We start from the raw sequence: 15,043 nt of genomic DNA, 5'->3' as shown, positions 1-15,043 counted from the left end.
GCTGGAAATCCGAAACAAAAAAAACACAAGTTGCTAGCAAAACTCAGCAAGTCTGAGTGACCCTTCTTCAGAACACCTGGTCTGTTCTGAAAAACTCAAAACATAAATTCCGATTTCTCTCCACAGATACTGTCAGATCCAAGTTTGCCCCAATTTTTGTTTCTGCTCAGATCAATTTTTTTGATCCCCGTGAGTCACAGGGTAGCAGTCAAAGGGAAGACTCTAGTGCATAGGTTAGTTACCACACCACCATCAGAACATTACAAGCCACAAGATTAAACAGTCCACAGACATTCTCTTGAAGAAAGAGGAAAACAACCCTGGAAAGAATCTTAGCTGAAGTCAAAAATTCAAGTAATTTACAGCAATCTTGAAGCATTTCTAGAAATGCAGTTTCCTGTTATCTAGAGATACTCAGCTACTTCAGAAAAAAGTAATTATAATATTTAAGACAACCAAGTTAAATGCCATTTAAAGATTTAATGCACAACTTGAATGTAAAATGCAACCCATTAGCATGGCAGCCTGTTTGCAATGACAACGCTTAGTAGATAATGTTTCAAATGAAAATCATTACTCCTATCCAAATATCAGCTCAAAATAGGAGTCAGATGTACAGCATGGAAACAGACCCTTCGGTCTAACCCGTCCATGCCGATCAGATATCCCAACCCAATCTAGCCCCACCTGCCAGCACCCGGCCCACATCCCTCCAAACCCTTCCTATTCATTATACCCATCTAAATGCCTCTTCAATGTTGCAATTGTACCAGCCTCCACCACTTCCTCTGGCAGCTCATTCCATACACGTACCACCCTTTTTGTGAAAAAGTTGCCCCAATAGGTCTCTTTTATATCTTTCTCCTCTCACCCTAAACCTATGCCCTCTCATTCTGGACTCCCCGACCCCAGGGAAAAAGACTTTGCCTATTTACCCTATCTATCTATGCCCCTCTTAATTTTGGAAACCTTTATAAAGGTCACCCTCAGCCTCCGACGCTCCAGGAAAAAACAGCCCCAGCCTGTTCAGCCTCTCCCTATAGCTCAAATCCTCCAACCCTGGCAACATCCTTTTAAATCTTTTCTGAACCCTTTCAAGTTTCACAACGTCTTTCCAAGAGGAAGGAGACCAGAATTGCACATAATATTCCAATAGTGGCCTAACCAATGTGCTGTACAGCCGCAACATGACCTCTCAACTCCTGTACTCAATACACTGACCAATAAAAGAAAGCATACCAAATGCCTTCTTCACTATCCTATCTACCTGCAACTCCACTTTCAAGGAGCTATGAACTTGCACTCCAAGGTCTCTTTGTTCAGCAACACTCCCTAGGACCTTACCATTAAGTGTATAAGTCCTGCTAAGATTTGCTTTCCCAAAATGCAGCACCTCGCATTTAGACAATAGGTGCAGGATAAGGCCATTCTGCCTTTCAAGCCTGCACCACCATTCAATATGATCATGGCTGATCATCCTTAATCAGTATCCTGTTCCTGCCTTATCTCCATAACCTTTGATTCCACAATCCTTGAGAGCTCTATCCAACTCTTTCTTAAATGAATCCAGAGACTGGACCTCCACTGCCCTCTGGGGCAGAGCATTCCACACAGCCACCACTCTCCGGTGGAAGAAGTTTCTCCTCATCTCTGTCCTAAATGGTCTATCCCATATTTTTAAGCTGTGTCCTCTGGTTCGGCACTCACCCATCAGTGGAAACATGTTTCCTGCTGCCAGAGTGTCCAATCCTTTAATAATCTTATATGTCTCAATCAGATCCCCTCTCAGTCTTCTAAACTCAAGGGTATACAAGCCCAGTCGCTCCAGTTTTTCAGTGTAAGGTAATCCCGTCATTCCAGGAATTGACGTCGTGAACGTATGCTGCACTCTCTCAATAGCCAGAATGTCTTTCTTCAAATTTGGAGACCAGAACTGCACACAGTACTCCAGGTGTGGTCTCACCAGGGCCCTGTACAGCTGCAGAAGAACCTCTTTGCTTCTATACTCAATCCCTCTTGTTATGAAAGCTAGCATGCTATTAGCCTTCTTCACTACCTGCTGTACCTGCATGCTTACCTTCATTGACTGATGTACAAGAACACCCAGATCTCTCTGTACTGACCCTTTACCTAAACTGATTCCATTTAGGTAGTAATCTACCTTCCTGTTCTTGCCACCAAAGTGGATGACCATACATTTATCCACATTAAACTGCATCTGCCATGTATCTGACCACTCACCTAACTTGTCCAGGACATCCTGTAATCTCCTAACATCCTCCTCACATTTCACCCTGCCACCCAGCTTAGTATCATCAGCAAGTTTGCTAATGTTATTAGTAATACCATCATCTTCTATATCATTAACATATATTGTAAAAAGCTGCGGTCCCAGTACTGATCCCTGCGGTACCCCACTGGTCACTGCCTGCCACTCCGAAATGGAGCAGTTTATCACTACTGTTTCGTATCAGCCAACTAATGTTCAATCCAAGTTAGTACTTTGCCCCCAATACCACGCGCCCTAATTTTGCTCACTAACCTCCTATGTGGGACTTTATCAAAAGCTTTCTGAAAGTCCAGGTACACTACATCTACTGGATCTCCCTCGTCCATCTTCAGAGTTACATCCTCAAAAAATTCAAGAAGATTAGTCAAGCAGGATTTCCCCTTCATAAATCCATGCTGACTCTGACCTATCCTGTTACTACTATCCAGATGTGTCTAACTTCATCCTTTATAATGGACTCCAGCATCTTTCCCACCACTGAGGTCAGACTAAACTGGTCTATAATTTCCTACTTTCTCTCTCCCACCTTTCTTAAAAAGTGGTACAACATTAGCCACCCTCCAATCCTCAGGAGCTGATCCCGAATCTGTCGGACTCTGAAAAATAATCACCAACGCATCCACAATTTCTCGAGCCATCTCCTTCAATACCCTGGGATGTAGACCATCAGGCCCCGAGGACTTATCAACCTTCAGACCTAACAGTCTCTCCAACACCAATTCCTGGCAAATATAAATTCCCTTCAGTTCAGGTCCTTCAGCCACTGTTACCTCAGGGAGATTGCTTGTGTCTTCCCCAGTGAACACAGATCTGTTTATATTATGGCCAGTTTACCTTCGTACCTCATTTTTTCTCTGCGTATTTCCTTCTTAGTAATCCTCTGTTGTTCTTTAAAACCTTCCCAGTCCTCCGTTTTCCCACTTATCTTTGCTATGTTATACTTTTTCTCTTTTAACTTTATATGTTTCTTAACAGAATTTATCTGAATTAAACTTCATCTGCCACTTCTCAGCCCATTTGGCCCATCTGGTCAAGATCCTGTTGTAATCTGAGGTAACCCTCTTCACTGTCCACTACACCTCCAATTTTGGTGTCATCTGCAAACAAACTAATTGTACCTCTTATGCTCACATCCAAATCATTTATGTAAATGTCAAAAAGTAGAGGACCTAGCACCGTTACTTGTGGCACTCCACAGGCCTCCAGTCTGAAAACCTACCCTCCACCACCACCCTCTGTCTTCTACCTTTGAGCCAGTTCTGTATCCAAATGGCTAGTTCTCCCTATATTCAGTGAGATCTAACCTTGCTAATCAATCTCCCATGGGGAACCTTGTCGAACGCCTTACTGAAATCCATACAGATCACATCTACTGCTCTGCCCTCAATCCTCTATGTTACTTCCTCAAAAAACTCAATCAAGTTTGAGAGATATGATATCCCACGCACAAACCCATGTTGACTATCCCTAAATCAGTCCTTGCCTTTCCAAATACATGTACATCCTGTCCCTCAGGATTCCCTCCAACAACTTGCCCACCACCGACATCAGGCTCACTGGTCTATAGTTCCCTGGCTCGTCCTTATCACCCTTCTTAAACAGTGGCACCACGTTAACCAACCTCTAGTCTTCCGGCACCTCACCTGTGATAGGTTCTACTAATTTGAATAACTAGGTTACAGTGCAAAATAAACACTTAAAAACTAGCTCAATACCTAGAACACTGTCCACAGAAGAATGCCACAAAATCTGAGGTCTTTGGAAATTAGTGTCAAAATTTGCTACTCAACGTTCCATTCAGCTTATGGTTCACATGAGAATGGAGAGTCAAAGGAGAAATACATTAAATAAAAAAATGTCTGAATTAAGCCAAACTCCACAATAAGCCACATTTTATCATATTAGTCATTGTTCTACAATCAATAAAATCATCTCCAGCTGATTCACGATTAAAAATCCATTGTACAGATTTTGAATTACTGGTTCCTGATATTTTTTTTTTTAAAAAAAAAAAGGAGTACATGAAGTTAGGGTCAGCATTGTTAACAACTGCTCACAAATACAAAAATAAGTGCACTTCAGCAAGAAGTGACAGTTGTCCTAATTTTTGGGCAAACTAAGATAGTCCATCCCATTGTTTTGGGCCACCCTATATGATTAATTTGCAGACATTTCAAAATCCAAATCACAGCAGATCCATGTCAAGGCTTGGAGACTTATAAAAGTGCTGCAAGACTCACAAATAGGCAAGGTTGGAGGTCCTTCTCCAGAAGAGTATAGCTTACTCATGTACTGGGAACACGTATAAAGATTAGACCAAGAGCTGTCGACACTTGTGGGATTGAACACTGAAGGCAAGTGGAAACGTTTCTGTAGTCTAATGGCAAGATAAAACTGGTGTTTGACAAAGAAAAAAAAAAATCATACCTATACTTCACTAAAAACAGAGTATGCACAATACAAAAATTTGCTTTATTTATAAGTATACAAAAGCCCATACCATCTGTAGCCAACAGCCTGAAGAGACAACTAATTTGAAATCTCGTGGAAAAACAGTAAAGAATTACTAAATTTACCCAACTTTATCAGAAACATTTCTAAACAAGCAAAATCTGTTAGTACCTGACATGCTATTTGATTTTTGGGATTAAGTGCCTTTGCAACCAATCAACTCTGATACTGAAAACAGAAAGCAATCAGAATATCAAACTGACCAATTCAGAAGGAGATATGAAAAATGTAGGTATTGACTTTTCTCAAAAGAAGCTTATTACTGCAGCAGTTTCAAGCAGTTAGCAGACAAACTGGGTTTGATTAGCTTTATTTTCTTAGACAGAAGAACACAATCTAATTGTTGTAGTAAAGATTTAATTATTTGTGGGAAATATCTGGCATTCTGCGTACTGGATTGAAACAAGCTGAAAGATATACATGAGCATGTTGAAGAATAACACTAACAATGTCAAAAAAGAAAGCAGTGCAGGGAATGCTTTTGTACAGAGCATTCAAAACACCAAAGACAAAATTTCACACACCAGAGTCAGGCAGAGCACTAAAGGTGCGCATCTTTATCAAATCTTCAAATTTAATTCATGCTTGAGCATAGACAATAGGTGCAGGAGTAGGCCCATTCTGCCTTTCGAGCCTGCACCACCATTCAATATGATCATGGCTGATCATCCTTAATCAGTATCCTGTTCCGGCCTTATCTCCATAACCCTTGATTCCACTATCCTTGAGAGCTCTATCCAACTCTTTCTTAAATGAATCCAGAGACTGGGCCTCCCATTCCACACAGCCACCACTCTCTGGGTGAAGAAGCTTCTCCTCATCTCTGTCCTAAATGGTCTACCCCGTATTTTTAAGCTGTGTCCTCTGGTTTGACACTCACCCATCAGCGGAAAAATGTTTCCTGCCTCCAGAGTGTCCAATCCTTTCATAATCTTATATGTCCCAATCAGATCCCCCCTCAGTCTTCTAAACTCAAGGGTATACAAGCCCAGTCGCTCCAGTCTTTCAGCGTTAGTCCCGCCATTCCAGGAATTGACCTCGTGAACCTACGCTGCACTCCCTCAATAGCCAGAATGTCGTTCCTCAAATTTGGAGACCAGAACTGCACACAATATTCCAGGTGTGGTCTCACCAGGGCCCTGTACAGCTGCAGAAGAACCTCTGTGCTTCTATACTCAATCCCTCTTGTTATGAAAGCCAGCATGCTATTAGCCTTCTTCACTACCTGCCGTACCTGTATGCTTACCTTCATTGACTGGTGTACAAGAACACCCAGATCCCTTTGTACTGCCCCTTTACCTAAATTGATTACCTAATCTGCCTTCCTGTTCTTGCCACCAAAGTGGATAACCATACATTTATCCACATTAAACTGCATCTGCCATGCATGTGACCACTCACCTAACCTGTCCAGGACACCCTGTAATCTCCTAACATTCTCCTCACATTTCACCCTGCCACCCAGCTTAGTATCATCAGCAAATTTGCTTATGTTATTACTAATACCATCTTCTATATCATTAATATATAATTGTAAAAAGCACACTTTTATTTTGGTTCAAATATTCGTGATTTAACATGTTAACGATCACAGCCATACATATGCAAGCTAATTTTAAAAATTTTGATTTGAGTCCAAGAACCCAAGACATTAGGTGAGCAAAGATTAAAAAAAAAGTCACTTCCACTAATATTTTCACACTCCGAAATGGAGCACGATACCAACATTCTCCAGCAGTTCAATCTTGGGCTATTGACCCTTTGCAGTACAATATCTCTAACCAAGGCCAGACCACAAGTCTTTCAGATCTGTGGGCTCCTGGAATTGAAGGCTCTCACATCCAATTTGCAAAACAAAAAAAAAAAAAAAATCACTCCATTCATCAGTTGCATTGGCCGGAGGTGCTGGAAATCTCTTCCTCAAACTTTCCATCAACACTTCGAGTCAGAGTCATACAGCATGCAATCAGACCCTTCAGTTCAAATTATCCATACCAACCATGCTCCTAAACTAGTCCCACCTGCCTAAGGTTGGTCCATTTCCATTCAGTCCTTTCCTTATCCAAATATCTTTTAAACATTAACCACATCTGCATATCCATTTTCTCTAGCAGGTCATTCCACACATGAACCACTATGTTAAAAAAAAAGTTACTCATGTCCTTTTGAAACCCTTCTCCTCAGACCTCAACAATATACACCCGAGTTTTGAACTTTTCCATTAGAGGGAAAAAAAAACCATGGTCATTCACCTCATCTATGCCCCTCATGATTTTATAAGCCTCAATAAAGGCCACCCCTCAGCCACATAGACTTCAGTGAAAGGAGACACAGACTTTCCAGTCTATTTTTATATCTCAAACCCTCCATTCCCAACAACATTCTGCTAAATCTTCTGAAGCCTCTCCAGTTGAATAATATCATTCTGATAACAGGGCAACCAGAATTGCATACCATACTCCAGAAGAGGCCTCACCTACATCCTGCACACAATCTCAACATTATCCCTCTTCTACACAAAAATCTGAGCGATGAAGGCAAGCATTCTAAACACCTTTTAGCAACCCTGTCTACCTGTGATGTAAATTTTAAAGCAAATGCAGATGTTCAATGGGTCTCTAAGAGGAGCATTTAAATAGCAAATTGGATTTTCTTTTTTCTACTTGGTTCTCACTTGATATGCTGCTGTTTTGACATATACAAGGTGCTGTTTATTACACTGAAGTGCTGTGGATTTTTAAAAAATGTATTTGTTAAAATTCTTTACGAGCTTAATTCTGACAATTTCACATATGTTGTGCCTTTGACAATAAGACCTGCAAAAGAAACTTAGGTATGAAAAGAAAATGCTTAAAAACAAAATCAGAAATGGCTGGAAAAACACAAGTCTGGCAGCATCTGTGGAGAAAAAGCAGAATTAAGCCTTCCAGGTTCAGTGACCCTTCCTCAAAATTGTTTAATTTCCAGAATTCACAGTTCTTTGATTTTTTTGTAAAGAAAATGCTTGCTGGTGCAAGAAAGGTGCTATCGGCACATGCAATCATAACTGGTTTGTTTGTGAATTGCATCAGAATAAGTTGGCTTAGTGTGGATCACTAAGGGATCAGACAAATCTTGCAGACTTTAGAAGCAATAGGAAAAAAGAAAACTACTGCAATGAAGAAAACAAAACACAAAATAGATAGATGAGCAAAGAACACAAGCAAGCAGATGGGCATTTGATATCACAGATACAATCGAGTCTTGGATGAAAGATGGACAGGATTGGCAGATCAACATTCTGAGTTTACACAAGATAGAGATAGGTTCAGGCATGTGGATGTTGCAATATTTAATGGGGGGTGGGGTGATGAAAGAAGGGGGCTGGGGGAAGGTAGCCTGGAAGGCGATAGGTAGATAGGGAGAGTGGAACGCTTTAGGTGAGACGGAAGATGGACAGTTCAGAAGGGTGGTGCTGAGTTGGACGCTTGGATGACACATGGGTGAGAGTAGATTAGGAAACTGGTGAAAATCAGTTTGGAAGAGCATGGCACTGCGCCTAATTTCAAATATACTGAAATCTGAAATGTATTTTGCAGGCACTTTGTAAAATGTTTTCACAAACACACAGCCAGGGAAAATAGGGAGGCCACGCAGTCTGAGGTAGGTGCAGCTGGGTTGCATATTGCAGCAACTTACACCTGACCACTACCTATTCATTTGGAGGAACAGCTGTTTTGAGGTGCAACTCCAGCACTGCCACCCGCAACGTACAAAAAAAAAGTTTCTGTTAATGTCGCTCCCACGATATCGGGTGTCCCCGAGAAGACAATAAACGAAGTGAAATCAAAAAGTGACGCGGCTTCAATGATTGTCGTTACCCTACATGCTGTGGAAGGAACACCACATTTCATCCGCTAATAATAAAGAACCACGGATGCTGAAAATCTGAAAGAAATGGAGAAACGCAGGGGTCACTGGGCTTGAAACTGATTTGCTGTTCACAGATTCTGCCAGAGCTGGTGAGTTTCTGCATTCTGAGGATGGATCACCTGACCCAAAACATTAACTGATCTCTCTCCACAGATACTGCCAGACCGGAGCTTTTGAAGCCGTTTCTGATTTTGTTCCTGCACTGTGTGTTTCACAATTCGTGCGTTGGCCCCCATCCAGTGGGGCATCGTTAATGTAACCGCAATTTGTTACACTCTTCATACAGAATCCCATGTCGCCCAGCTAGTCGTATTAACGCATGCTCCAGTTCGAAATCCTTTCGGGTTATCGCTGAATAAAGCCCAGCGAGAGGGTTTAATCGGTTTTGTTTTAAAGAGGCGGCTGGCAGCATTAGCAGGCCTGAAATGGGGAGATGGTTGAAAAATGCAGCTCTTGCAATGCTCCAGGATTTGAGAGCCTTGAAATGGGTAAAATGAACAGATTCAGAAAGAGCGTGGTGAAATAGGCTCTACGTTTTAATCACGTTTGAACTGCTCTGTCAAAATACTGTAAAAAGAGACTACTGCCAGATCTGCTGAGTCTCGCCAGCAATTTCTGTTTTTGTTTCAGATTTCCAGCATCCGCAGTTCTTTGTGGTAAACCAAACACTCACCATTGCTCTTGTCCTTGCCTTCTCCTTGCACGTTGCTAGACCCACCAAAAATGCTCGCTTTATAAATCGCTGAGTACAACTGATCATCGTCCTGTAACAACACGAGATGGTGAGTCACGTTAGGGAGGGGCCAGAGACACTTAAACTCGCCTCCACTGGCTCTTTCTCATGAACAGGACTGGAAAAAATAGCACATACAAATGAACGAGTTCAGCCTATTGATTCCCTGCACTGCCTGATCACCAGCAAACAAATGTTTTTTTTAAATTCTATGCAAACGTTCTTAGTCAATCTTAAAGCATATATTCGGTGTTGATATTTGCACAGGCTTTCTGGGGTAAAACAAAACCCAGTCTCAATCTTCTGCGCTTGGAACAGACTATCTTTTATCTTCAAATGTTTAATCACATCTTAAGGAATCTGCATCCACTGCCCTTTTGACTGGGGCGTTGTAAGGGAAACTTAGATCAATGTGGGCGGCACGGTTAGCACTGCTGCCTCACAGCGCCAGAGAGCCGGGTTCAATTCCCGCCTCAGGCGACTGACTGTGGAATTTGCACGTTCTCCCGTGTCTGCGTGGGTTTCCTCCGGGTGCTCCGGTTTCCTCCCACAGTCCAAAGATGTGCAGATTAGGTGCATTGGCCATGTTAAATTGCCCGTAGTGTTAGGTAAGGGGTATGGGTGGGTTGCGGGTCGGTGTGGACTTGTTGGGCCGAAGGGCCTGTTTCCATACTGTAATGTAATCTAATTTAATCTAATCTAAAAAGGAGCTGTGTGCTTTGGGTATATAGCCCTTCAAACCTGCCCCCCTATTTGATAGTCATGGCTTATCATCAACTTCGACTATATTTTCCTGCCCAACCACTTTATTCCTTTAGAATCCCAATTATAATGTTTTTTTTCCCCTTGCTTAGGTGGATGAGTGTTCATTTTATTTACTCATAGATTGTGTTGGACTGGTCCTCTGAGTCTACCCCAAGACCCAATGTGGTCCATTTTGATGGTGGGGCACACATTGAGCCCTCAGCTGAGAACTTCAGTCTCTTCCATGTGAAGGGCGTGGTCCAATAAATTGACGATTGATTTCCCCCGGGTGATAATGTTTTCAAGCGTGGTGCCAGGGGAGGCTTGGCTACTGCTGGTGGTGATGCCAAGTTTCTCCTGTTGCTTGTTTTTGGTGTGCATGCATGTGGTGTAGTTCTGCCAACTTGTCCATTAGGCAGTGCCTCATAACTGGACTGCTGTATCCTGAGGAGAAAGTGAGGACCGCAGATGCTGGAGATCAAAGTTAAACTGTGTGGCACTAGAAAAGCACAGCTGGTCAGGCAGCATCCGAAGAAAGGGGAATCGATGTTTCAGGCATAAGCCCTTCATCAGGAATCCTGAGTGCAAGCTGAGAGTGTGGATTCTAACTTGATTTCAAGGTTATGGGACCTGCTGTAGAGTTGGTGCACGAGATAATTGAGGAGTTTGCGAGAGGTGTAACAGCAAAGTCTCTCAGCGGAATCTGTTGTAGGTCAACTTGAGTGGGTTTGTGATCCGTAATCCTTTTGGTACCATGAGCATAGCTAGCTGATCCAAGATTTATTACCTATCCTAGTTGCCCTTGAGAAAGTTGTGGTGAGCGGATTTCATGAACCAACAGAAAAAGAAAACTAGCTAAGAGTCTAGGTTGATGTCTGTCTTGTGAGATGTTAGAGCAAGTTCATTTTGCATAACCACTGCATGCATACGGTGGAGAAAATAACTCTCATCTCAAAAGTTGAAATAGTTTGATGGCAGAGGCTTCTCCATTTGAGTCTGTTAAAGATTGTTTTTGTCCATGTTTGGGATCCCACTAGCAAGCTCTGTGGTTGGTTTTCAGAACTTGGTTTTATTGGAATTTGTGATGCCCTCTGGTGAAGATCCTTGAATTCCGCTTACTATAGAGTACAGTCTTTTATATACAGGATTCCTCCATGTGAACAATATAACCGACCAATCAAAGCTGAGCTATGAATAGCATGCTCTTCCTGCCAGCTATGTTGGTGTCCACATTGTTAAAGGGCTGCTAGTCATAACTCATACCATAATATCATTAAATGGGACAAAAGACAGACACAGACCCCCAAGGATCACTTTGATGAATATAAGGGCTGAACTCACACTGTTGGCATTATTCTATTTTTTTTTTATAAAACAGTTTACAAAAAACATTAACAGCTGTACACAAGAGACAGCAATTTTACAAGGGAGAGGAGCAGCAAAGCTAGGCCCCAAACCCTACCGTTCAACCATTTTGGCATTATTCTATACCGCACTACAACTAAATGAACCAATCAATCCCTATCAATCTCAACTTGAATGCACTTAAGGACTAAGCATCCATACCCCTCTGCAAAATTCTAGAAATTCACCTGAGTGAAGAAATTTCTCTGTTTTATTCTACCATCTCTTATTTCTTTTAGAGATTATCTTATTGCTGCTCCCACCTTGACTCATTTACCAGTCGAGACAGCTTTATCTGACTTACTTTATCAAATCTCCTTCTGCAACATATGATTTCATCCTAATCTTCATTAACTCTTCAGTACAGATCCTTTAATTAATATTACTTTAACATAGCTTAAAATTAGCTGGGAATGTAAAATAGGCATCAGTTCCAAACTCACCCTAATCCCATCAGGAAGTTAGGTTAAAATTTGGGTGGTAATGGCCCAAGGCTGAAAACGGGAGATTTTATTTGCAGAAATTGCCTTTTATTAAATAATGCACCACAAATCCCATAATTTGTAACAAAATTAATACTCAGTCGATCACATTGCTAAATTTATCTTATGTATAAACTGGGTTAAAAAAATTTAGCTTTGTTATTCATTATGCTATGTTCAAGCCTGTAATTGAGTGGCAATTTAGCAATTAAATTTACCAACTTAAATCTGGGTTATAATATTGTTCTGCAGTCTTTTATTTTGTACTTGTTCCATAAAGGACAGGCCAGCACACTGAATCAGCTCAGTTCATGTGGCTTGAAGTTAAATACAGGCCAGATGCTAATTGCAAAACTTTAGTCTGCTGACTGTGATAAGATTACATTAAAGTAATTTGAATGGTCTAACCTAAAGCTTAGTAGATGCAATGCATATTACAGAGCAAATCTTTCTTCAGGAGTTGCTATCAAATTGTATTCAAAAGCAAAAGAATCAAAAGGTTAACTGTATAATTAATAATTAGGATAGTTATTGTATGATATTGAAAATTAACATGAATACAATTTGACATGCTTTTCTAATATTTAAAATATTAGATTAGCTTTGTGCGTGAAGCTATTTTATCGATATCCACTCCAAAGAGTTGGTGCCACATTTTCAAAGGGCTGTGAGTTTGAGACCTGGGGGTTGGGGGAAATCACATCTACATAACACCTCCTTAAGCTTCTAAAGGGGTTTCTTCAGAGGTTTGTCTGTTGGGACTGCAGTGGTACTTTTTTTCCTGGCGAGCTGGAACAGTCTTGTGTACGTTAGTGCACAGATGTTGGGTTCCCTGTGGGGTCCAACCAAATTTCTTCATAGTTATTTTTATACCAAATCTTGGGCTCACAAATATACTATGGTCACTGGTCCTAACCTTGATATGCATGGCCACATTCCACTGCATTGAATTTCCTGGAGCAAGAGGTACTTGCTCTCTTTGGCAAGACAGCAGCAACATCCAAAATAGCTGTTGCCCATCTTTGTCATTGGTGCCTGGCTGGTAGTTCCTGCTTTCTGGAGATATACTGTTCTCTGGTTGGGCAATTTGTATTTATATATTATGTTACAAGAGCAACACAAGCATGGAGCAATGTCAGGAACTAGGATTCATGGGTGTTGGGTTTTAAGTCCTATTCTGAAAAACCATCCTTTGAGCACAAAAATCTAAGCTGAAACTACAGTGCAATTCAAGGCAGTGTTGCTTTCACACCTCTATAATTTCAGATGTTACATTAAATCAATCTGCTCCCAGGTGAACATAAGAGATTGTGACTCTATTTTGAAGAAGGACAGACAGTGTATTCCATATCCTAATTATTATTTATTCAATGATCAACATAAATACAAATCATCTGGTCATTATCATATTACCATTCGTTGATCATGCTGTGTATAAAATGGCTTAATGATAACACTGATTGCATTTCAAATGTACTTCATTGACTGTAATGGGATGTCTAGCATGAAATGGGCTACAAAAACCCAGATTCTTAATGGTACAAGGGCCCAGAGATTTAGAAGGTTAAAAATGCTGATTGCTGAGTCCAGTGAAATAAAAAAAAACCACAGCAGCTAATTTCATTCAATGCAAGATTACCCTTTAAATGACAGACAGGTCCCAACTGGCAGTCCTACCATTTTGTGAAAACAACCATGCCTGGTACTGCAGTAAATTGGGAGAAAGTGAGGACTGCAGGTGCTGGAGGGTCAAAGTCAAAAAGTGTGGTGCTGGAAGAACACACCAGGTCAGAGGATCAGGAGAGTCAATGTTTCAGGCATAAGCCATTTATCAGGAATGTGGAGGGGGAAAGGGGCTGAGAGGTAAATGGGGGATGATATGGGGATGGGGATGGGGAGGGGCTGGGCCCAAGGTAGCTGGGAAGGCGATAGGTGGATGCAGGTAGGGGGTAATTGTGATAGGTCAGTGAGGAAGGTGGAGCGGATAGGTGGAAAGGAAGGTGGACAGGTAGGGCAAGTCAAAAGGACAGTGCCAAGTTAGAAGGTTGGATCTAGGATGAGGTAGGGGGAGGGGAGATTAGGAAACAAGTGAACTCAATGTTGATGCCACGTGGTTGAAGGGTCCCAAGGGAGAAGATGAGGAGTTCTTCATCCAGTTGGTGGTTGGCTTTGATTTGGTGGTGAAAGAGGCTGAGGACTTGCATGTTCCCTTGCCGTCGCAGGTGTAAAACCTGCGCCCACACTTTTCCCCTCATCTCCTTCCAAGACCCCAAAGGATCTTTTCACATCTGGCACAGATTTTCCTGCACATCCACCCACCTCATCCACTGCTCTTGATCTGGTCTTCTCTACATCAGGGAGAAAGGATGTCAACTCACAGAGGATTTCAGGGACCATCTCTGGGACATGCACACAACAACCCTACTGCTTTGTCGCCAACCTCATCAACTGCCCCTCCTACTCCCCCAAGGACATGCAAATGTATGAGCAACAGGACCAAAGAACCCTGTATATCTAAAAATACTCAGGACTGGATAAAAAGAAGGTATGTAAGACATACAAAGGGGGAGAATCAATGGAGACCCTAATAGAAGGTTCAAGAGGAAATTTAAGAAAGTAATTAGGAGAACAAATAGGAAGGATGAAAAAATACTGACTGGCAATGTTAGGGAGAATCCCATGATATTCACGTCTATTGACAAAGCCCTAGCCAGAGAAACAATAGCCAACCTGCTGAACAGACATAACAGACAACAGGACGTTGAACCCATCAACAAAGACGGCATACTTAAACTACTGGACTTGTGCCTCACAACACACTTCACATTCAACAACCAGATATACGAACAAATCAACGGAATACCCATGGGCTCACCGATCTTGGGACTCCTAGCAGAAGCAGTAATGCAAAGGTTAGAACAAACAGTCTTACCACAAATTCAACCCAAACTCTGGGTCAGATACGTT

General features: G+C 41.7%; 1 protein-coding gene and 1 long non-coding RNA gene across 7 annotated transcripts in view; one reads left to right on the top strand and one right to left on the bottom strand.

Annotated features, from left to right (window-relative positions):
• Positions 1-15,043, bottom strand: part of LOC122565353 (phospholipid hydroperoxide glutathione peroxidase-like) — a 42,346-nt gene that overhangs the window by 16,383 nt on the left and 10,920 nt on the right. For 4 of the 6 annotated variants that reach the window (XM_043721233.1, XM_043721237.1, XM_043721236.1 and 1 more), the window contains exon 2: positions 9,387-9,477. In XM_043721233.1, the coding sequence (XP_043577168.1) occupies positions 9,387-9,477 (91 nt within the window). Of the gene's footprint in view, positions 1-9,386; positions 9,478-9,794; positions 9,812-15,008; positions 15,038-15,043 lie in introns of those variants that run through there. The other 2 variants (XM_043721238.1, XM_043721234.1) reach the window with 2 other exon arrangements.
• Positions 7,734-9,386, top strand: LOC122565354. Its single transcript, XR_006316141.1, has 2 exons — positions 7,734-8,802; positions 9,344-9,386. It is a non-coding gene; the product is annotated as an uncharacterized LOC122565354 (long non-coding RNA).

The sequence above is a fragment of the Chiloscyllium plagiosum genome, chromosome 31 (assembly GCF_004010195.1).
Source record: "Chiloscyllium plagiosum isolate BGI_BamShark_2017 chromosome 31, ASM401019v2, whole genome shotgun sequence".
Classification (NCBI taxonomy): Eukaryota; Metazoa; Chordata; class Chondrichthyes; order Orectolobiformes; family Hemiscylliidae; genus Chiloscyllium; species Chiloscyllium plagiosum.
The sequence above is the reverse complement of the archived record's forward strand: the minus strand, read 5'-3'. Positions and strand labels throughout refer to the sequence as shown.